Source organism: Lampetra planeri, chromosome 51, assembly GCF_965212315.1.
Source record: "Lampetra planeri chromosome 51, kcLamPlan1.2.h2, whole genome shotgun sequence".
Classification (NCBI taxonomy): Eukaryota; Metazoa; Chordata; class Hyperoartia; order Petromyzontiformes; family Petromyzontidae; genus Lampetra; species Lampetra planeri.
In genome coordinates this window covers 7,710,520-7,734,008 of record NC_136157.1, presented here as the reverse complement: position 1 = coordinate 7,734,008, position 23,489 = coordinate 7,710,520, and the positions used below count along the sequence as shown (strand labels likewise).

The window sequence follows — 23,489 nt, the reverse complement described above, 5'->3', positions numbered from 1 at the left end:
TGTTGATGGAAAATGTCAAAAAGCAGTTAAAGTTTATGTTGAGTTTGGCTCTGCAGGTTGGTGATTCATGTCGCTCACGCAGAAGTGAGTTTTTTTTACGTCTGTGGATTATTACATGTGGGGAAAAGTTGGTAACAAGTGAGGAGGATGTGCATGCACGTGTCCTGAACTGTCATTATGGTGATCCAGGTCACTCCACCCAATGAGACTCTGTTCTGGTCTCTTGAGTTCTCACTCTGGTCAAAGAAAACAAAGTTGCGACTTGGGCGGTGTTCCTGTGCTAGAGAAGTTTTTTTCTGCCAGTGTATTTTGTTTAGCCAGATGAGAACACTTGAGACTAGGAGTCTCATTTGCAAGGGTAGCCTGGGTCACCAACACGACAAGAGGACAACTAAAATGTAAGTACGGCATTGCAGCAAATGAGATCAGAGCATAAGCAAATATAAATCAAAGAGAAAACAAACAACCAAATAAAAATCGGCGCAAAGACGACCGCATTATGGGGTGAATAGAAAATAGTGCAATATCACGAATCAATATCAAACAAATACATTTCCTGCGACAAATGTTGGCTCGGGACAAGTCGAGGCGTCACGACGCGTGGCAGGGGAACACAAAAGACGTGAATCTTCCACACGTCACGTGCATTTTCTGTTCTCTACACTTGAAGGTCCAGCTCAGTGGTTGTCGCGATGCAACATCCGAATGTTGAGCCATACCGGGTGATGAAGCTTGCTTCAACGATCTTTGCTCCGGTTCGATAGTGCAGCGCTGCATTGCGTCGCTGATGGGTTTTACGTGGACCCCAGCAGCCACTCGAGGCCGCTTTACTGAACCACGATGTGCATCGATTATTACACTTTATTATTACACTTGATCGAATCGTTGGTCGGAGAAGAGCGTCGCGGGAGAATCGTCACACCCGCGGTTTTCATTTCGCGTGCAATATTTTCCCAGGAGTCCAGTCTCCCCGCACGGCTCTGGCTGAAATGAAATTCACGATTTGGTCACGCTGCTTCATGGGCAGTCATGCACAAGCACAATTAACAAACACCAACAACTCAACACATTCGTCAATAACACTGTGGCATGACCAGTACATACACACGATAGGCGACGTTTCGGGCAATGGCCCTGCTTGTGCTATGAAGAAGGACCATAACCTGAAGTATTATCTATTTATATATTTTACCATTTAAGGCCACATAGTTATGAAGGAATGTGTCTAGTTTTTTGTTACTTTGGCTGACATTCTGCTCTGATTATACCTCAAATAGCTATTAGTGTCGACCGTGTATGTGATGTACACAGTTGACCCCACTACCGTATGATGTGACAAAGATGATTAACTTATGAAAGAAAAGAAAAAATATAGCAAACTGAAATTTACACCAGAAACTGCATGCGATTGTATCGAGTTGTTCGCTGCTGCTGCTGCTCGCTTGGCAGCGGCACACACACGCACGGTTCACTACAAGGTCAAGGCATTCGTCAATAACACTGCGGCCTTAAAATAAAACAATTAGATAAATGACACGAAATGATACGCAACTTGTTGGGAAACGCTCTTCTTGTTGTTTTGGTTGCGGACTCCTGACCATGGGAGTCTAGTTCACCATGGAAGTCCAGTTTACCATGGGAGTCCAGTTCACCATGGAAGTACAGTTCACCATGGGAGTCGAGTTCACCATGGAAGTCCAGTTCACCATGGGAGTCCAGTTCACCATGGGAGTCCAGTTCACCATGGGAGTCCAGTTTACCGTGGGAGTCCAGTTTACCGTGGAAGTCCAGTTCACCATGGGAGTCTAGTTTACCATGGGAGTCCAGTTCACCATGGGAGTCCAGTTCACCGTGGGAGTCCAGTTTACCGTGGAAGTCCAGTTCACCATGGGAGTCCAGTTCACCATGGGAGTTCAGTTTACCGTGGGAGTCCAGTTCACCATGGGAGTCCAGTTCACCATGGGAGTCCAGTTCACCATGGGAGTCCAGTTTACCGTGGGAGTTCAGTTCACCATGGGAGTTCAGTTCACCATCGGAGTCCAGTTTACCATGGAAGTCCAGTTCATCATGGGAGTCTAGTTCACCATGGGAGTCCAGTTCACCATGGGAGTCCAGTTCACCATGGGAGTCCAGTTCACCATGGGAGTCCAGTTCACCATGGGCAGGATCGGCAACCGGCGGCTCTTTAAGGACTGCCGCTTTGCGACGTTGTTTATCCAGGACCAGCGTCTCGTGTTCACCACACAGTGGCATTGCGCCTCTTGAGATATTGAGCTGATTTTTAGCGGCCCGAAACGTCACGTATATTTTACGTGCAGCAGTGAAATGCAGCAGTAACACTCGCGTCTCACAGCAATAATCATCGGTTCGACTTCCATCTCGGGCACCTTTGTATGTATGTAAGTTGAACTTCTTTCGCGCCGTACATAGCCAACCGTGCTAATCGGAGGTGCGGGATAAGGACAAGAGATTAAACACAACACGCAGTTTTAAAGAAGTGAGTTTTAAATCTGGATGATTTAAAAGTGTTTAGCCTCGGTGACTTCCTAATTTACATCGGAAGGAAGAGCGTTCCAGATGGCCACAGAAGCGCATCTTGTCCGTGTTGAGTTCGTATGTCCTCTCTCTCTCCCCCTGGTCTGCATTGGATTCATCTGGGTTCTCCGGCTCCCACGCATGGCTAAACAAACAACAACAACAACCCCCATGCATTATTACTGGGCTTGGTCAAACATCAAAAGCGAATAGAAGTTACTGCAAATTACCAAACTGGTATGACACATCATAGCAACTTGGGACTTTGCTGCGAAAGTTCGGCAGCTTCCTCCTGGATAGAGTCTTGAGACTCGGCGAGGCCTCCCGGGTAAATAAGCGTAAATAACAACAAGAATACGTTCTTGACTTAAATCTTTCGTGACTGCAGGAATTCATATTATTGGGTCCTTCGGTAAAGTCACGTAGATAGGTTCAATATAAAATAACAAAACTTTTTTTTGTAGATAGGTTCAAGTAAAATAACAAAACTTTTTTTGTAGATAGGTTCAAATAAAATAACAAAAAATTACAATATTTTTTTGTTACGTAGCATTTTTTATTCTATAAAAAATAATATTTTTTTCCTTTTAGGGCCGCCACGGTGTTCTTAACGAATGTGTCGAATGTAGATATTTTATGGGTGACCTTTTAAATTCCAGGTTAAAAGAAAAAAACAACTTCAGTACGAAAACCGCGTAACGTGGCCTCACTACAATCTGAATCAGATCTTTCCGTGAGATGCCAAAAGCATTGCCAATCTTCCTTCATTAAAACATTCCATTTCGTGACGCTAACCACACGCGTGTGTGCATGCGCGCGTGTGCACGTGCGTGCGTGTGTATCGTTGGGGAGCGGCAGTGTAGCGGTTAGCACGCTGCGCTACGAACCTGGCGACCCGAGTTCGATTCCCGCTCACGACTAGCAGTGACCATTATCTGAACCAGGTACTCCACCTGGTGCGGTGCATAAAAGCATCGCCACTCGGGAGGCAAAGGCGGCAGGGCGTGGTTCTGGCCACCCAGCCCCTCGTGTGCCGTTGCGGCTTTCATAGCTGACAGCTAACAGCACTTGCCCCAACGGTCTGTTAAGGCTATACAGGGGAGCTTTGTCTTTGTTGCGTATCGTTGACACAGTGGGGGAGGCACAGATGGTGCATCTGTCAGTGATCTCAGGGAGTTAACCCCACACCACCTGGGTCTGCCTCGTGGCCTGCAGCAACGAGCCTTCAACACTTCACTTGACGGCCTCATAGTGGTTGTGGTGGTGGTGGTGGCGGTGGTGGCGGTGGTGGCGGTGGTGGCGGTGGTGGCGGTGGTGGTGGTGGCCACGCACGTGGCTACCTGTCACCCGGCACTGTCGAGGCAGCGAGGGGTTGGTGGGTCACACACAGATGGTGTCGAGGAGGAGCCGTATACCCTGGCTCGCCAGAAGGCAGGAAGGCAACAATGTGAACTCAACCTGTGTCGTCTGTGTGGGATCGAGCGTTTCCCCCTCGCACGCGTGGTGTTTCTCCGGTTACTCCGGTTTCCTCCCACGTGTACACACTCATCGATTGGCTGCGATAACACCTTGACATGTAGAGGAGCGCAGAGATTGGGCACCAGTTGGCAGTGGCGGCTTGTCTGTGGTGCATCGCGCCTCCGAGTCGTCCTCTCTCTTCGGGCGTTACAAGTTGCACCTCTTATTAGTAAGTGCACCTAGCCTGGCACAAGCGCTGTGGTGACGTCACCTGCAGTTCGTGGCCCCAAAAACTTGAGATTTTTATTTACTTTTACTTTACAAGGTAAGGCCCACTGAGCTACGTAGCTCTTTTTCAGAAGCGAACTGGCTGTCACAAATTAAATGTATAGCAGCCCAAACACTCTAAACGTGGTGATTCTAAATGTGCAGGGAAACACTGAGGAACCGGAGAAAAGTCCACGCGACCACGGGGAGAGAGAGACACGCAGCCTCCAAATATACAGCAGCAGGCGTCAGGGTCAGGGTTGAACCCACGACCTCCTGTAGACCAGGCGAGGTAGTTAACATCTCCTAGCCACCGTGATGATGATGAGACGCGCAAACTCCAAATATACAGCAGCAGGCGTCAGGGTCGGGGTCGAACCCACGACCTCCTGTAGACCAGGCGAGGTAGTTAACATCTCCTAGCCACCGCGACGCCAGATGGGGCACGATCTCCGTGGTTCCGAGCCGAGTTCTTACCAACCGTCTGACGACGTGTTCCCGTTCTCTTCCATTTGGTGAGCAAACTCTAAGATGGAATTGTAAATGTGAATCTTCCACTGTCACAATAAACGCGTGCACTCACACTCAGGGCCGCTGTGTTTGTGTTTGAGGCCGTGTCACCCCTACCCGGTGTTGAACTTGTGTGAGCCTGGTCATGTGTGCGCCTGTGCTTGCAGGCGCTGCGCGCTCACAGCACTTGCCCCAACAGTCTGTTAAAGGCCGCACGGGGCGCCTTTGTCTCTTGTGTGCGTGTAGGGCGCTTTGAGAATGGGATCTTTGGGATGCCAGCGACAGTGATGATGATGATGGTGATGGTGGTGGTTGTGCATTTAGTTTCGACATTCTGGGCCTCATCAGCAGAGTCTGAACGTAACAATTTCCATGTTACCAGGTAAGGCCCATTGGCAGGCAGGGCGTTCCAGACGGCCGCAGAAGCGCATCTGAAAGCGCGCGATGCAGTGACCACCATGGAAGGGGGTGGAGATGGTGGGGAGGAGGAGGATTGGGAGGAGGTTCAGAAGAAGGTGGAGGAACCCATAATAGAGGTTGTTTTGGGTTAGATCGTGTAACTATATAAATGTGTCGTTAAACCCGCCACCACCCGACACAGCCAACTAGTAAGGGTTGTCACGTAAACAGAACGTGGCCAATTCGTCACTCGTACAGCACCACCGGTTGTGTGTTGGAGAGACAAGCCACAACATTTAGCTTCATCAGGCGACAGGCAGATTTGTGGAGAAGTCCACCCGTCTAGTTCTTTAAATCGAGGCGTAGATGTGGTGACCACGCTTGTGCGCCTTCTTGCGCGATGTGGCGGGGGGGGGGGTTAATGAATCAACGCGCATTATGCGAGCCCCTTGATCTTGTGCGTCCTGCCCATTGTGTGCCGGGTGGTGACGGCTCTAACGACACACATGGATATATGTACGCGCTCTAACCCAAACAAGAACCCGTATTGTGGATGATATTGGTCGCGCAAGCCTCCTGGCTGCTGCGCGTTCCACTGATGGTCACAGCAGCCTGGCAAGAGGCGGGGGAGGAGGAGGAGGATCGTGAGTCGGAGAGGATGAGGGGGGAAGGGGGGAAGGGGGGGCTCTGACCGGGATGGTCGCGGCGAGCAGCGCGCTGTGGGCAGCAGAGTCCACGTCACCCTCCAGAGTGTCGTCCCAGACGGAGTGGCAGCTCGGAGCGCGCGCGTCGAAGGAGGAGGAGGAGGGCGGAGGGAGGTGACACACACACACACAGGGAGAGGGGGGCAGGGAGAGGAGTTGCGGTCACCCCGCGGTGTCTCCTCGCCTCGGAGGAGAGATCGAGCTGCGGAGAGACGAGGAGGAGGAGGCGGCACGAGGAGGAGAGCCCCCAGGAGGCACGCACAGCGCCTGCCATGGCTGCTGTTCCCATGGCTGCTGCGCTGCAGCTGCTGCTGCTGGTGGCTCTGTCGCTGCTGCTGCTGCTAGCGGCTGTGGAGGCTCAGCCCGACTCAGGTGCGTGGCGACGGCGTGGGGCGGAACGGCCTGGGTGGGTGGGTGGGCACGGTGTGCGAGTGGTGGTGATGGTGGTGATGGTGGTAATAATGATGGTGGTGGTGGTGGTGATGATGGTGGTGATGGCAACGGGCCATGCCCGGGTCCATTGTCAATCACGCTGCGCCGCTCGTTGTAGAAATCACCGCAAATGTCAACACCACCATGATCATCATCACCACCATCATCATTACCACCATCATTACCACCATCATCATCACCATCACCACCACCACCATGATCATAATCACCACCACCACCATGATCATAATCACCACCATAATCACCACCATGTTCACCACCACTACCATGATCATAATCACCACCATGATCATAATCACCACCACGATCACCACCATCATCATAATCACCACCATGATTCACCACCACCATCATCACCACGAATTGAATCGGCGCTGCTGCTGCTGGCAGTGTTGCGCAATGAACGAATCAACTCCCACCACGTCAACAGCAGCGCAGCGGCCTCACGAGGACAACAACAAACTAGACGAGTCCACAAGGATGTTCATTCGTGTGCCGTGAAGAAGGACCATTGCCCGAAACGTCGCCGATTTTGTATTTGTCTTCTTTGAAAGCAGGGTAAAAGGATTTGGTCAGAATCTCCAACGACGGAAATATTCCTCCAATAATATATCAACAATATATCAGCTACTAATAGCTACTTACCAGTCGTAATAATTAACACTCTAATTAAATAATAACCGGTCAGCACAGTTTGTTTTAATTAATCTAATTATTATCAGACCCCCATAGTGTAAGCAAGTAAAATCTACAACTCTTATTATCCACTCTCTCTACTGGCCTCTCTACGTATCTACTGCATGTTGAACTTCTTTCACGCCGTACGTAGCCAACCGCGTTAATCGGAGATGCGAGGGGAGGCAGGACAACAAACTAAACACGAAAAGCAGTTCTGAAAAAATGAGTTTTCAATCGAGATTATTTAAAAGGGGAAAGCTCCAGTGGCTTCCGAACAGCGGACGGAGGAGCGTTCCAGACGGCCGCAGAAGCGCATCCGAGAGCTCGCGATGTAGACACGTCTCAGACTCTGTAGAAACGTCTCAGACTCTCATTGTCCACTCTGTCTCTCTACTCGTGTCTCTGTCTGTGTTGCGAGGATGATGTAGACAAGTCTCAGACCCTCATTGTCCACTCTGTCTCTCTACTCGTGCCACTGCCCGGATAGTCGCAGATGGCGTTGCTCATCCTTTGAAGGCAGCAGCGCTCTTGACGAGTGTGTTGAGTTGTTGTTGTTATTGTTGTTGTTGTTATTGTTGTTGTTTCTGTTTGTGTACCACTGCCAACGCAGCAGCAGCACCAGCAAACACGCCGATTCAGCAGATCAGCAGCGCTACGAACGATTGTCTGCGTCTTGTCATCGTTGCTTAACAAAGTCCCAAAGACCAAAAACACCCACGGTTAGCAACAAACAGCACTATTCAAGTCGTCAGAGATAATGATTCATGCTCTGCTTTTCGTTATTGAGCAAGTTGGTTTCAGTGGTAGAGCGAGCGGAACGTTGCAAATTGAAATCCTGGTGGGGGGTTGAATCATCATCCCTCTGGGGTCGATAAAGTGCGTACCACTTTGTGGGGAAGTCAACGGTGACTGCCCCAAGGACTGACTCGCCCCCCGCCATAGGAATGTGGAATGTCCACCATTGGCTCAGTGCTGTAAACAGGAGACTAGCACCGCATCGATGACCACTTTGAAGCACAAGCCACGTGGACTTCCTTTGTTTAATGAGAACTTGGAAAGAGACGAGGGGAGGGGAATTCCAAAGTGGAGCAGTGGGAGGGAAGAAGCAGAGAGAGGGGGGTCACCTCCAGTGTGGTGAGTGGGTGGGTGGGTGAGTTGGTGAGTGAGTGTGTTGTTGTAACCTGCAGTGTGGTGAGTGGGTGAGTGGGCGAGTGGGTGGGTGAGTGAGTGGGCGAGTGGGTGGGTGAGTGAGTGGGTGGGTGAGTGAGTGGGTGGGTGAGTGGGTGAGTGTGTTGTTGTGACCTGCAGTGTGGTGAGTGGGTGAGTGAGTGGGTGAGTGGGTGGGTGGGTGAGTGAGTGGGTGGGTGAGTGAGTGGGTGAGTGGGTGAGTGAGTGGGTGGGTGAGTGGGCTGTGTTGTTGTTGTAGTCTGCATCGTGGTGGTTGAACGCGGTGTGAACGCGACGAAACAGCAGTCAGTGTGTGTTAGACCGAGTCCTCAACACGGGTGGACGGACTCCACGAGTGGAACATCACGGCAACGGTGACCACGACAGCAGCCGTAGCAGAGTGATCAGGGGGCCGGCCGACCGTGAGCCGGCGAGCGCTCCGCATCGATCGACGGAGCTGGCGTGCGGCTTGAAGGTTGGAGTCGTGAATGCGGTGCAGACGCGGATGACAGAATTGCGCGCTCGTCCGTCTGTCCCGCCGCAGTGTTCGTGGACCCACGACGGGCGGCGCTGGTGCTGCGACGCACGCGCAGGAAGAACAGCGACTTTGAGGAGCTGCGTCCCGGGTCGATCGAGCGCGAGTGTCGCGAGGAGACTTGCTCCTTCGAGGAGGCGAAGGAGGCGGTGGGGCAAGAGCAGGCGGTACGTGGCGCTACCACCCCCCCCACCACCACCACCCTGGCCCCCCTTGTGGGGTCAAGTTGGAGGTGGCGGAGGAGGCGCAGGTTTCGTGCCTCGTGCCAGGGCACGTGGCGACGACGCCACGACGCCGTTGCCATCACACCGCCACACACGTCAACACGACCATTGTGATTATTAGAATTATTATTATAATAATAATAATCACCATCTGCATCGTGAGCGCCTGTATCAACAATGATACTCTTACCACCATCACTACCGCCACGACCACAAACATCAACAATATCATCATCATCACAACTTATCACAGTATCGACCAAGGTCAACACCACTTATACCACCACCACAACCACCATCATGATCACCACTACCAGAGAAACCACAAACAGCACCACCATCATCATGATGAAAACTCGCTACCACTGTCATAGAGCAAATAAACACTCCTACCACCAAGCCTGCAATAAACCTTAACCTTCTTTTTCTTGGCTCTGCCGATGAGACACTGTGTTTCAAAACCGGTCCATAATTCGCTTGCCTTGCATTCATCCAATGCTGCTGGAAATTCGTACTCCCAGAAGGCCGTGGCGGCTGCTGAGATGTGTAAAACACTCAAACTAAACCATTGTTGTTGCGTCGTGCGGTAGGACAGGCATGGGGAGGGCGTCGCGTGCTGTGACCTGACTGGAACCTTTCAGGTTGGGACCATTGGGACGCGATCGCTGGGACTGCACGAGACATTTGTTACCGATAAAAACGTCGTTGCCGAAGCGTGGCCCCAGAGTGCACACAACCCGGGCGCATTCCTCCTCTTCCATCCGTGCGCGTGGGTGGGTGGGTGCCCACGCGTGTTTATTTGGTCAATGTTAATATTTGCGATCGCTTTGATGATCAATGCGAACGGGGGGGGGTCTATTTGCACATCCAGGAGCCGTCCATGCCAAGGCCGCCGCCGCCGCTGCAACGAAGGGGCCCTAGATGTTGGGATATTGTTGTGTTGATGATGATCATTGTGATTATTACCACTATGATGGTTCCAATGCATCGGTTAAGCGGCATCCAAGCAGATCCCACCACGGCAAGAGATACATGCCCTGTAGCCTGCGGCGAGCTGGAACGAAGCCGAAATTGTTCCGCTCATATTGAAGCGCTTATTTTCGCGAGACATGAAGACAGAAAAACAACGCTGTGGCTGCTGTTTACTGAAAAATTTGGTGACGCTGTTGCTGTGTTGATAGTGGTGACGCTGTTGCTGTGTTGATAGTGGTGCAGGAAGCACAAATAACATTTGTCAGCTACAATGTGGCCTTGTATCAGAAACAAATGTGAACATGGTGACGTTTCGGGAAATGTGGCTCTTCAGGGCACATTTCATCCCTTCATTCGTGTGCTGTGAAGAAAGGGCCATTGCCTGAAACGTCGCCCGTTTAATATGTATTTTCTTTTAAAGCCACGGCGTCCGGAATTTTCATTCTCAAACAAATACTGATGCTCAAAGCCGCTTCATTTGGCTGATGGGCCGATGAACTAAACGTAACACCTCTAAACATACGTTTATGTATTTCTGTATTTCCATGTGGAATTTGTTTAAGCAGTCGCCGCGTCGCACGTTTGGGCCACCAATCGCTCAGCAAGTGACCTTGTTTTTCAATTGACCTTTTTGACCTTTTCAACCTTTTCCTATTGACCGTTTTTTTTTAAGTTCACCCGCCGACATCGCCGTTCGGCGAAGTTGGCGCCAGCAGGCATCGAATGGTTCCCGTTCCGTCGTGACGACTGCCAGTAGCAGCGGCGGCGGTGGCGCGACGTCGGGTCTCTCTTGGCGGTCGCCGTACGCGACTCGTCGACAAGTTCACTTTCACTCCGCTGTCTCGTTGTGCTTTGTTCTGTTTTACAGAAAATATTCTGGGCTCGATATCGCCTAAGCCAAGGTGAGTGTGCTCACGCTCGACTACAAGCGACGATGCTTTGCAAGCGTGCTGACGTTGATGACAATGATGATGATGTTAGACATGAAGTGATTCATAATTTAAAACTAACTCTTAGGCGAGCATTGCAACCTAGTCTATTATAGCCCAAATACAGACATCAGACGTCGCTAGGTCTATTATATAGAATTATCATCAAATCTGTGCTACAGTTTACTGCAATCAAGTTTAACATAAAGAGCGGTATCAGACCTCGACACAAATCAATACCTGGCACCCGAACAAGGTTGCCAATTTCTGGACTGGCCCGGCCAAACCTGACCGGGTGAAACGGGGGCAGGTGGTCACCCTGTCTGAACTCACGACCACACAACACCAAGTCGTGTTAGCGTGCACCTCAGAGCAGACGGTCCAGCCAGTGGTGTTGGTGCACACACCGCGACGGTGGAGCAGCCGGTCCACCCTGTCCCCCTCTCCTCCCGTCGTGAATCCTCAGGGTGGGGGACAAGTTGGCCAAATGAGACGACAACAACAAGAAATGTCATGCAGTCTGGAGACGATGATGAGTAGATACGGTACTCCATGATAGAGGTTGTTTTGGGTTAGATCGCGTAAATATAAATGTGTCGTTAAACCCGCCACCACCCGACACAGCCAACTAGTAAGGGTTGTCACGTAAACAGAAACATGCCAATTCGTCACTAGTCCAGCACACCGGTTGTGTGTTGAAGAGCCACGCTCACATTTTGAGGACTCTCCTCTGTGTCCTGTCCTCCGGAGACGTGGGGGCGACTCCAGAACAGCTCAGCGCCAGGGGGTTTGTGAAACGGCGACACTTGGTTTCAGAAGCTATCTTCTGAAGGGCAGTGGCGTATCTGCAATAGCGACTGGGCACCCCCCCCCCCTCCCCCACGTCACAATAACGACCGGACTCCAGTATAGTGTTGAACTTTATTTCAGTCAAATGAACGATTTGTAAAAATTAGACGTCGGCTGACTTGAGAAACATGTCTGGGACTGGTCTGTGTAGAAGGTGGCAACCCGAGTAAGACTGCTATATCTACAGCATGTGTTTACGCATGTCGCGTCTTTACCTTAATGTTCACTCAAACGCCTGGCGTATCGCTAATCGGAGCCAAAGCGCCGCCCGGAATGCCATCCGTGCTTCACATCGGCAGCAGCTTTCAATCTACCCCGAGAGACACTTACGGCCCACCTCGTTAAGGCTCCAACCTCTTTCTCGTCTGGATTTGCGGTGACACTTAAGCTTGGCCCTGCTCCCCTCATTGTCACGTTCATTTATTTTCTGGTAAACGCCGTGCGTGTTGCAAATGTTCGTTCCGCCAATGCTCTGCTGACCATCGTCCAAAGCGGGTGCCTGTCCTTGCATAGATCGCCCGCTGGGCTGGTTGGGCCAGGCCACCCAGGAGAGAGTGGAGCGCTGGTGGGGTGGGTGGCTTCGTTTTGGTGCCTCCCAGCCTCCAGCACACTTGGACACCCCATCGTGTAAACTTGCTTCAAAAACAAGTCGCCACGGTGTCAGGGCTTTTTGCACGAGACGCCGTGCAACGTTCGAAAAATGCCACAGAGTAACGCGTAAACATAAATGTGCGCAGCAATGGATTCTTTTCGCTCGTGCAAATACAACAGTTGTAGCAAAGGAGATAAGACGGGATGAGAACAAGCAGGGCGAGCGATGTGTATACTGTGCACGTGAGACAGTGCAGTCTGAAGCAGAGGGTAGTGACATGGCTGTAATGTTGGTTACGTGACAGACAAATCTCTACTTTTACTCTCTGCACTGCGATTTAGCCAAATTATGTGCAGAACCCAATGTGATGGGGGCTGTTGTGTGCAGGTGCTGGTGACCGGGCTGCGATCAAATCCCCACACTTGAGACCCGTGGTTTGACCCCCACTTGCAAGACCCATTGTACGTCTGCGGGTCTCTATTGGTCTCGATAAGTCTATGAGTATCTATGTGAGTCTAAACTATAAAAAATTAAACGTTTTATTTTACCAGGGAAGGCCTACTGAGCTATATAGCACTTCTTGAGAAGCGACCTGGCCACATAGCTGAACGAAGTGGCTTATCACGGGGACATTTATAGCGGCCAAATATTGTACTCTGAACGCTCGTTCCAGAAAGTTGAGGAATTAACCGAAGGATCCGGAGAAAAATCCACGCGACCACAGGGAGAGAGAGAGACACTCCAAATATACAGCAGGCGTCAGGGTCGGGATCGAACCCATGCCCGCCTGTATACCAGGCGAGGTAGTTAACATCTCGGCACGATAGCGCCATTGAGACCTACCTTTTGAGACCATCAACTGATCACACTTGAGAACTCTGAGTCACGGTTCTCAAACCCCAGATCTGAGCGGTGCGAGCTCAGCGCTCCGACCTCTCACAGCCGTAGCCAGCAAACACTCTGGCGCCCAGAGCAAGGTTCCAGGCTTGTGCCCCCCCCCCGCCGCCATCACTACCCCCCGCCCCCAAACAGTGTAAGCCAGCAGGCTGCTGCCACTGCCTGCTTCATTCCCTACGAATCAGCGAGACATTCGGGCTGGTGGCGCCGTGACCTTTGACCCCGTGACCTTTGACCCCACCCCCCCTCCTCTCGTATCATCGTACAGTCAGTTCTCGTATAACGCTGAGTGTTTTCATAACGTGATGAATGCATTTTAGGAAACACTTTTTTTTATGACGTGGATGCGAATTGGATATCAAATACGATCGAGCGAATGTAACGACGTCGCGCAAGTACAAATAAGCGGTCGTTCGGCTGCCTCGGCGTAGCATCGCACAAGGTGGTGGGATGCTGCTGGATACTTTTGGATGCTACCCACGCGCCTCGGTCTTTGTTTGGCCTGCGTTATGCATTTAGCGCGTTTTTTTATTATTTATTACAACTTTCCTTTCTTTCCGTAACGCGGCATTCTTCAGGAGCGCAACTCCCACTACCGCGCCCTAGTGGAGCGCACCGTCTGTACCGTTCTCCTAGCGGAGCGCACTGTCTGTACCGTTCTGCTAACGGAGCGCACCGTCTGTACCGTTCTGCTAATGGAGCGCACCGTCTGTACCGTTCTGCTAACGGAGCGCACCGTCTGTACCGTTCTGCTAACGGAGCGCACCGTCTGTACCGTTCTGCTAACGGGGCGCACCGTCTGTACCGTTCTGCTAATGGAGCGCACCGTCTGTACCGTTCTGCTAACGGAGCGCACTGTCTGTACCGTTCTGCTAACGGAGCGCTGTGTGGGGCAGGCGGCTTTCAGGGGCGCGCCCCGGCCCCGCGGGTCACCCCGTGCCGCCCCAACCCCTGCAAGAACGGCGGCCGCTGCTTGGAGCTGCGCTCGGCCGCCCGGTGCGTCTGCGCCGAGGGCTGGGAGGGAGACACCTGCCACGTCGGTGAGGAGTCGCCGCGACGACGCTCACGGCGGAGGCCGGTGCGAGGGTGCCGGCGAACTCGGGGAGAGCCCCTCTCACCACCACCACGACCACCACTACCACCACAACCACCAACCACCACGACCACTACCACAACCACCACAACGACCAACCACCACGACCACCACCACAAACACCACGACCACCAATCAATCAATTCGCCACTAAGGGACGGTGATATCACCACCACGCCTGTGCCAGGCCAGGTGCACTCTGAGGCCACGTGACCACTACAACCACAACCACCACAGCCACCACCACCACAACCACCATCACAACCACCGAAACCACCGACATCAGTGGGGCTGGCAGGGCTCGACGTGCCAACCTGTGGGGGCTGTGGGGGCTGTGGGGGTCTTCCGTGGGTGGCGGGGGGGGGCTTATACATGGGGGGAGGTGGCGGGGAAGAGGCGACCCACATTCCCAGGGGAGTGTGGGTGGGTGTGCGGGGGCTGGAGGCGGAAAGGTCAGGGCCGGATTAAGCTAGTGCGGGGCCTGTAGCAAATGTTACTAAAAAAAGCACACATTTTTTACTTGCCTAGTAAAGTAATTGTATTTTTTCATTCGCTATACAGCCAGATAATACGACAAATCGCTAACCTTAAACACCCAGTCGTTCATACATGTTTCAGGCGGTATAGTACTATAGTAATAGAGCAAGTGCAGAATCACTGAACCGGAATTGATAGCTTGACAGCATTTAGCGCGGGGCCCTTGAAAGTGCGAGGCCCGTAGCTAGATTTGTAGCTACTTGTGCTGCTATGAGGATCACCCGGCACTGGGAAGGGTTCAATATCTTTAAAGTTCATTTTTCTCAACCGTCTGCAGTCATTTTATTTTTTGTTCCGGCATTCCAGCCGGGACATCCTGGAATACTGTGCCGAGAGTTATGTTGGCAAAACATCAGCACCGGGGAGACAAAGGCGGCCGGGCGTGCTAATGGCCACCCACCCCCTCGTGTGTCTTGCCGGCCTTCATAGCTGCTGCTCGCTAACAGCACTTGCCCCAGCAGTCTTGCAGAGGCGATGCGGGGGCCCTCCTAGTCTGGTTTGAGGCAGGACATGTTGAGCTGTTAGGGTCTCGTGATCCGCATGGTGGCTAGGAGATGTTGACTACTTCGCCAGGTCTACAGGAGGTCGTGGGTTCGATGCCATCCCCTGATACCTGCTGCTGTATATTTGGAGTTTGCGTCTCTCTCTCATCATCATCACGGTGGCTAGGAGATGTTGACTACCTCGCCAGGTCTACAGGAGGTCGTGGGTTCGATGCCATCCCCTGATACCTGCTGCTGTATATTTGGAGTTTGCGTCTCTCTCTCATCATCATCACGGTGGCTAGGAGATGTTGACTACCTCGCCAGGTCTACAGGAGGTCGTGGGTTCGATGCCATCCCCTGATACCTGCTGCTGTATATTTGGAGTTTGCGTCTCTCTCTCATCATCATCACGGTGGCTAGGAGATGTTGACTACCTCGCCAGGTCTACAGGAGGTCGTGGGTTCGATGCCATCCCCTGATACCTGCTGCTGTATATTTGGAGTTTGCGGTGTCTCTCTCTCATCATCATCACGGTGGCTAGGAGATGTTGACTACCTCGCCAGGTCTACAGGAGGTCGTGGGTTCGATGCCATCCCCTGATACCTGCTGCTGTATATTTGGAATTTGCGGTGTCTCTCTCTCCCCGTGGTCGTGTGGATTTTTCTCCGGGTCCTCCGGTTTTCCCCTCCACGTTTAGAATCGACGTCACCACGCGTTGAAGAGCACTTGGCTGCTGCCATAAATGTCCACGTGATGATGATAAGCCACCTCGTCGAGCTCTCATTTGTGGCTTCTGGAAAAGATCTACACGGCCCAGTGGGCCTTCACTGTTAAAACGGTTTATAGTTTAGTAGTTTATACTTTATAGTATGCCACGGCTTCACGACCAACCTCCCCTTCCTCCCCACCACCCCTCCGTGTGAACAGAAATCCGCTCGTGCGACAGGAACAACGGTGGCTGTGAGCACTACTGCGAGGCGAGTCGCATCTACCGCCTGGTGTGCCACTGCGCTCGAGGGTACCAGCTCAGCGACAACGGCTTCAGCTGCGACCAGATCGGTGGGTGGTGGTGGGCCACGCCACCCAGTGCCGGATTATATTATCCTAGCAGCAAAAGTAGCTACACATGTAGTAGCTACTACATGTGTGTACTTTCATGGGCCCCACGCTAAAAGCTTTCAAGCTATCAATTCCGGTTCAGTGATTCTGCACTTGCACTATTACTATAGTACTATACCGCCTTCAACTTTTATAAACGACTGGATGTTTAAAATGTGTCGTATTATCCGGCTGTATAGCAAATGAAAAAATACAATGACTTTACTATGCAAGTTAAAAATGTATTTTTTAATATTTACGTGTTTATTTTTAATTTAGGGCCCCTTTATAACATCATGCTACAGGCCCCGCACTAGCTTAATCCGGCACTGCGCCCACCCCCCGGCTCGCACCCTGCTGCCCGGCTTGGCTCGGCCGACTGCCAGCCGGACGGACGGAGGGACGGAGGGACCTTCAATAAAAAGATTCATTGTTGCGCCCGAAATTAATAAAACTAAAATCTAAATTCCCGAGGCGAGGGCGCAGGACAATGATGGTCCTTGAGGAGCGCCGAGCGACATGGAGCCGCGTATCGCGAGCGGCATCGCTTTGAATGCCGCACGGAGCCACCGCTCAGCTCAGCTCAGCTCCTCAATCGCTTGCAGACGAGGGAAGGGATTCCGAGATAAAACAAATGAAAGCCCCATTATGAACGTGCCTCCGATGTACGATTACGCAGCGCGAGCGTCGTCCACCTCGGAAACACTGAGTTAAGACCTCGGTGGGCTTCGCCTGCTAAGACAAAACAATGCTTCAGTTTTATTTGTTTGATATTTTTCCAAGTGATTAGTTTAACTCTCCTATACTTGGCACTCCCGTTGAGTTTTTGTATTTGTTGTTGTAATGTTCTGACATAGCCACTATTGGACATTTGTCAAAAGAGCTTTATAGCTCATAGGATTCCTCCAGTAAAAATCAATGTCCTGATTCTGCTTAGTTTATTTACGTTTGGTATTCGTGCCGTCATTGTCGCGCAGCGCTGGATCACGAAGGAAGTCGCTGCTGCTGTCTTCCACAGATGGGTAGAGGCTGTCAGTAGAGAGCGCTGCTGCTGTGTAATCTCAGTTGAGACATTTGCGGTGTCATTTTTTTATTTTGACAAATTTAATCCGTGACGCCAACGCACAATGGCCGAGTCGTTTCGAAACGGCGTCCAAAGTGGAGCAGTGCGAGATACAGAGCAAGGGGTGTTTTGAGCTGCAGTGTGTGGGTGGGTAGGTGAGTGTGTGGGTGGGTGAGTGAGTGAGTGGGTGGATGGGTAGGTGAGTGTGTGGGTGGGTGAGTGAGTGAGTGGGTGGATGGGTAGGTGAGTGTGTGGGTGGGTGAGTGAGTGAGTGGGTGGATGGGTAGGTGAGTGTGTGGGTGAGTGAGTGAGTGCGTGGGTGGATGGGTAGGTGAGTGTGTGGGTGAGTGAGTGAGTGCGTGGGTGGATGGGTAGGTGAGTGTGTGGGTGAGTGAGTGAGTGCGTGGGTGGGTGGATGGGTAGGTGAGTGTGTGGGTGAATGAGTGCGTGGGTGGATGGGTAGGTGAGTGTGTGGGTGAGTGAGTGCGTGGTGTGGTGGAGGAACGGCAGTGTAGCGGGTAGCGCGCTGCGGTACGAAGCTGGCGACCCGGGTTCCATTCCCGCTCACGACAAACATCTCCTGAAGCAGTCCTGGGCCTCCCCTAGGTCGACTCAAATGAGTGGCTGGTGAGTTGTGTAAACATCGTCATCCGTGTGCCATGGCAGCCTTCATAGGTGCTCGCTAATGGCACTTGCTCCTACAGTCTGTTAAGGCTATACGGGGGATCTTTATCTTTGTGTGGTGAGTGGGTATGTGGAGAGATCAATGATGTGAAGTTCACGGGAACAGTAACCATGACAGCAGCTATAGAAGAGTGATGAGGAGGCGACCGACTGAATCTGTGAGTGCCGGATCATCAATGGAACTGTCATCTCGGGCGGACGCGGGCGCCGTGGTCCGTCGCAGTGGCTGTGGACTCGCGTCGCACGCCACCGGTGCCGAGACGCACGCACGGGAAGTTGAACGACGGCGACGATGATGAAGCCGCCGCCGCTTCTGTTCATCAGAAACTCGGGGGGCGTGAACGGGTCGCACCCAACCCTCCCCCTTAACCTCCGCACCTCCTCTGTCGCTGAATGCCCCCAGACTTGGGCGCTTGCGGGAGGACGGTCATGGACCAGACGGGGCGATCGCTGGGAGGGGACGGCGATGTCTGGGAACCCGACCGCTTGGTCACCGCCAATGCCACCGCCAATGCCACCGCCAATGCCACCAACTCCTCCGCCTTGCCGGCGCCTCCCGAGCGGATTGCGTCGTCGCTGCCGCCGCCACAACCCCCCACAGAGCAGGGAAGCGAAGCCCTGGCCGGTGGGGGGCCCCGGCCGATGGAAGGGGGCCCCCCCCCGACGGTGGAACCGGAAGCGCAAGCCGCGTCCACCGTGACGCCGGACGGCATGAGGATCGTGGGAGGGTACATTTGCCCGCGTGGGCACTGCCCTTGGCAGGTGAGTGCGTCGCCGCGGTTCAAAGTCTCCACGTGAGTGGCGGCCCCTTAGGGGCGATGGGTGGCACCGGACCGCATCACAGGGAGAGAATAGAAACAAATCGGTGGAGGAATTTAAAGCAGATTTATTCTTCATTTTTCTTCCATCGTCTATCTCATGATTTTTATTTGTTCATCATTGTAAATTGCCACCGCTTTAGTTCTATGCAGGCACTGTGAACCCTCCCTTCGCACGTATTCCGTGCTCGCTACCGTCACACCAGCTGCTCTAAACAGCCGCTTTGAACCCTCCCTTCCCATGCGAGTTGCCTGCTGCACCATCAGCCGGGTCACCGTTAAACAAAGAGCTTCTTCAATCAATGGGCCCTACCCAATATACACCAACTCACCGATACACTTTTTATTTTGACCAGGTAAGGTCCATTGAGCAATGTAGCTCTTTTACAGGAGCGACCTGGCCACAAATGGTAGCGTGGAAATGTAGAGCAGCCAAACACTCTAAACGCGTGGTGATGTAAATTCTAAATGTGGAGGGAAAAACCGGAGGACCCAGAGAAAAACCCATGCGACCAGGGGGAGAGAGACACCGCAAATGTAGAGCAGGCGTCAGGGTCGGGATCGAATCCACGACCCCCTGTAAACCAGGCGAGAGGTCCCATGATGTAGCTGATCACTCCGAGCTCTCAATGTCCTGATAGTGGCATTGTCTCTGTGCTGTTCGCCTTTTGACGTCCTCTGCTCTAACGCTGTTTGAGACGAGGCTCTCAGGAAAGCTGTCTCTGGTGTGGACCAATCAGTTTCAAAGACAATGCATCATCATAGACTACCAGGGCATTTTATTTGTTTGCATGTTCACCACAAGTATGTGTGCTTAGTGCAGACACGATTCCTCGCAAAAGGTTTCAGTTTTGTCTTTTAACATCTCAACACAAGTGTGTTGTTGCCAGAAGGGGTAGTGAAACCTCTTGTCGTAGCCGGCGAGGTCGTCAACGTCTCCTGGCCACCGCCCGGCACGAGCCGCTCGGCGCGTCCCTCCCCCCGTCCCTCCCAGGTGCTGCTCACGGACCGGCGCGGCAACGGCTTCTGCGGCGGGACGCTGGTGTCGGCGCGCTGGGTGGTGACGGCGGCGCACTGCGCTCGCTACACCAAGCAAGTCCTCGTCCGCATCGGTGAGCGGAGAGAGAATCCCCACCTCCTCCCCCTCCGTGGTAGGGGGGGGGGGCGACCCCGGAGGTGTCCGGTGTCCAATCGGCTCGCCAGACGTTAACTCCTGGCCGGGCATCGAACTCGGATGGCCAGAACCACCGCTCAGCGCCACCGCTCAGTGCCACCGCTCCCAAAGACGGTGGGGGCCGGCGTCGCTCGCGTAACGACCCCCCCTCCCCCCGTGGCACCAAATAGCAGTTGCTCGATTCATCTTTAGGGACTTCAGACTCACGCTGTGCGTTTCAGTCACGCACGAAAGAAAAAAATTGTCAAATGTAATTTTTCTCAATAACATTTTTTTATTTACAGTGAAAAACTAAAAATGTTTCGCAGGTTCACCGACTGACGTCTCGAGCCGATGGCGTCCTCGCGTCACGACGCAGCCATCCTAGATCCGAGCCCGTTGACCTTTTATTTTCCCTCTTGCTTTATTCCAGGCGAGCACGACGTGCGGCTGACCGAGGGCTCCGAGCAGAACCTGCCGGCCAACCTTATCGTGCCGCACCCCAACTTCGACAGCGACACCTTTGACAGCGACCTTGCCCTCCTGCGGCTCAACTCGTCGGCGCGCCTCGACCGCTACGCCGTGCCCGCGTGCCTGCCCGACCGCCGGCTCGCGGAGCTGCTCACCCAGCCCGGCACGCTGGGCGTCGTTTCGGGATGGGGCCGTGAGCAGGAGCACGGCCGCAACTCGCGCTACCTGCAGTGGGTCGGACTGCCGGTGGTGCCCACGGCCACGTGTGCCCAATCCACGGAGCAGGTGATGGTCGGGGTCGTGCAGGGGGGGGGGGGGGCTGTTGGGGGGTGTTTGGGTTGAGGCTCTGCGGCTACGGTCTCTGCAGATGCGTGGTAGCTGCTGTCACTTAACCCCAAACACTAACCCTAACCTGGTAAGACAGATTTTATTTATTTCATGAGGTAGGGCCCAATAAGGCTCTGTTTCATGGGTGTCCTACGAAGGTGCAGATTTTATACGCTACGGATCATAGTTACGAGCACTGTTAATCCTACAAATGTAAAACGAACCATAACCCCTAACCTCTCACTGCTGACCTTTAACCCTGAACCACAAACCCGCTGCCTACGAGATCCGCAGTGACGAGATGCTCACTACCTCGCCGGGTATGCAAGGGTCGTGGGTTCGATACCAACCCCAACACCTGCTGTAAATGTGCATGCTGTCCCCATAGTGGCGTGGATTGTTCTCCAGGTATTTCCCTCCACACATTTAGAGTCAACACGCGTTCAGAGTATTTGGCTACTTTAAATTTCCACGTGATAATCCACTTCTTTTGGCTATCATTTGTGGCCAGGTCGCTTCTGAAAGAGCTACATAGCTCAGTGGGCCTTACCTGGTAAAGTAACAATATTTTTTTTGTTTCTACAAAACCCAACATTGTGACGATGCCGAACGACGCAGACGCTGACTCTGGTCAACCCGCTCGCTCCTGCCGTCCACAGAAAGTGACGCAGAACATGTTCTGCGCGGGCTACGCCGCGGGGAGGCAGGACGCGTGCAAGGGCGACAGCGGGGGGCCCTACATGAGCCGGCGGCTCGACACGTGGTTCCTCACCGGCGTCACGAGCTGGGGCGAGGGCTGCGCCCAACGCGGGAAGTACGGCGCCTTCACCCGCCTCACCAACTTCATCGACTGGATTGAAGCCACCATGCGCGAGAACGCATCGTAACGGGCCCACGGAGAGTCCCGGCGTGTGCATTTGCCAAGCTTTAGCGCGTAGGTTGTTTTTCATAATCATGTATTTTGGGTGAGATCGCGTAAGTATAACTGTGCCTTCGTGACTGCAGGAATTCATCTTCTTGGTTCTTTTGGTAAAGTCACGTAGAAGGGAAATATTAAAATAATAAAATAACTAACAATTAAAATAATAAAATAATTCTCACGTTTCGGCCACAACGCAAGCAGCCGTCCTCAGGTGAAGAACAGGTCTGTCGGAAAGACAGCGTCTGAATGAACACCACCAAGCTTGGCAGCGTATATTTAAGCTGGTGGTGTTTCATTCAGACGCTGTCTTCCCGACAGACCTGTTCTTCACCTGAGGACGGCTGCTTGCGTTGTGGCAGAAACGTCGTGAGAATTGTATTTTATGTTTTATTTTTATTATTTTATTATTTCCCTTCTACGTGACTTTACCGAAAGAACCAAGAAGATATAACTGTGCCGTAACCGTCTCCCCCACAAGTCAGATTTGTCACGTCAACAACGCGCCAGTTAGTTACTACTTCAGCCCAGCGGCGTGTTGGAGAGTAAATCCACAATATTTACAATCTGAGTAGTGCGACGTTTCGCTGGTAATTACATCAACCAGCATCATCGGGCCATTTGCCAGAATAATGAAGCAATCCACCTGCTTCCAGTCTTAAATAGAGCAGCAGCAGCAGGGCGACGTCTTCACTGAGCCCACCAGGTGCAGAGATCAGAGGCGGAGGTGGCGGGGGGGGGGGGTAATGTAATTCTATAATAGATTAATAATCAGTTAATTAGTATGTTTCCTCTATAAGGAATTGTAGTTGTAAGATGTATTACTGAATAATATCCTTCCAGTCCGTACTAAGCCTATAGCTGTCAGAGCGGTGAAAACGATTTGTATTTTACAGTCAATGTTATCCGAATATATCGAAGTCAGCTCGCACCTGCCCGTGTGTCACCCGACTTCTGTGTGCGCGTGTGTGGCCGTGCTTCCCCCCCTCCGAATCCCTCCCCCTATATAAAAACAGACGCTGCTACGTAGTGTCGAGACCCTCATTGACGAGTCGTGTTCAGTTTGCTTGTGCACCACTGCCAACGCAGCAGCAGCAGCAGCATCACCAACTCGTGTCTCACTGCGCCGTCGTCTTCGTTCTCATCGGGTGCCAATGTGTTGTACGTTAAGCCGGTAAATTCACGGTTTAAATGCCGAGTCACTCATTGCCTCTGTAGACGGTAATGCGGTTTCCAAATCTCCAAAGAGATCTCCCCAAGAGGCTTGGACCTAACGTGGCATCGTTGTCTGGGCTGCCGACTGTGCCTGGCAAGGGCAAAGAGCCCTCCCGGGTGGTTGCGTAATGAAGAGCGATCAAGGTTTCATCAGCCGCTCATCTTCTCTGCAAATACAGATGATAAGATCTGTGGCTCAACAGCCATTCATTTTACAGTAAACAAAAAATATACGAATACTCCTCTAATTCAGAACAGGTTTTTTGCATTAGATTGCGTAAATATAAATGCGTCGTTGAACTCGTCACCACCCGACAAAGCCAACTAGTAAGGTTTGTCACCCCAACAGAACATGCCAGTTCGTTACTGGTACAGCACACCGGTGTGTATTGTGCAGCTTCACGGTTGGAGCCCAGCGGCCGCCCAGGTGAATGCCACGGGCGAATTAACCATGAAT

The 23,489-nt window shown here is 52.5% G+C and overlaps 1 protein-coding gene and 1 long non-coding RNA gene across 2 annotated transcripts; one reads left to right on the top strand and one right to left on the bottom strand.

The window, feature by feature from the left end:
* Window positions 1-846: 846 nt before the first annotated feature.
* LOC144734465 (uncharacterized) lies at window positions 847-6,000 on the bottom strand. Its single transcript, XR_013588520.1, has 2 exons — window positions 5,862-6,000; window positions 847-984 (listed from the first exon to the last, which is right to left on the bottom strand). It is a non-coding gene; the product is annotated as an uncharacterized LOC144734465 (long non-coding RNA).
* LOC144734464 (coagulation factor X-like) lies at window positions 5,900-22,861 on the top strand. Its single transcript, XM_078616660.1, has 9 exons — window positions 5,900-6,245; window positions 8,716-8,873; window positions 10,771-10,804; window positions 14,066-14,209; window positions 16,212-16,343; window positions 18,533-18,891; window positions 19,942-20,059; window positions 20,534-20,856; window positions 21,558-22,861. Exons 1-9 carry the CDS (start codon window positions 6,146-6,148, stop codon window positions 21,783-21,785), a joined length of 1,596 nt encoding a protein of 531 aa, XP_078472786.1. The 5' UTR covers window positions 5,900-6,145; the 3' UTR covers window positions 21,786-22,861.
* The last annotated feature ends 628 nt before the right edge of the window (window positions 22,862-23,489 follow it).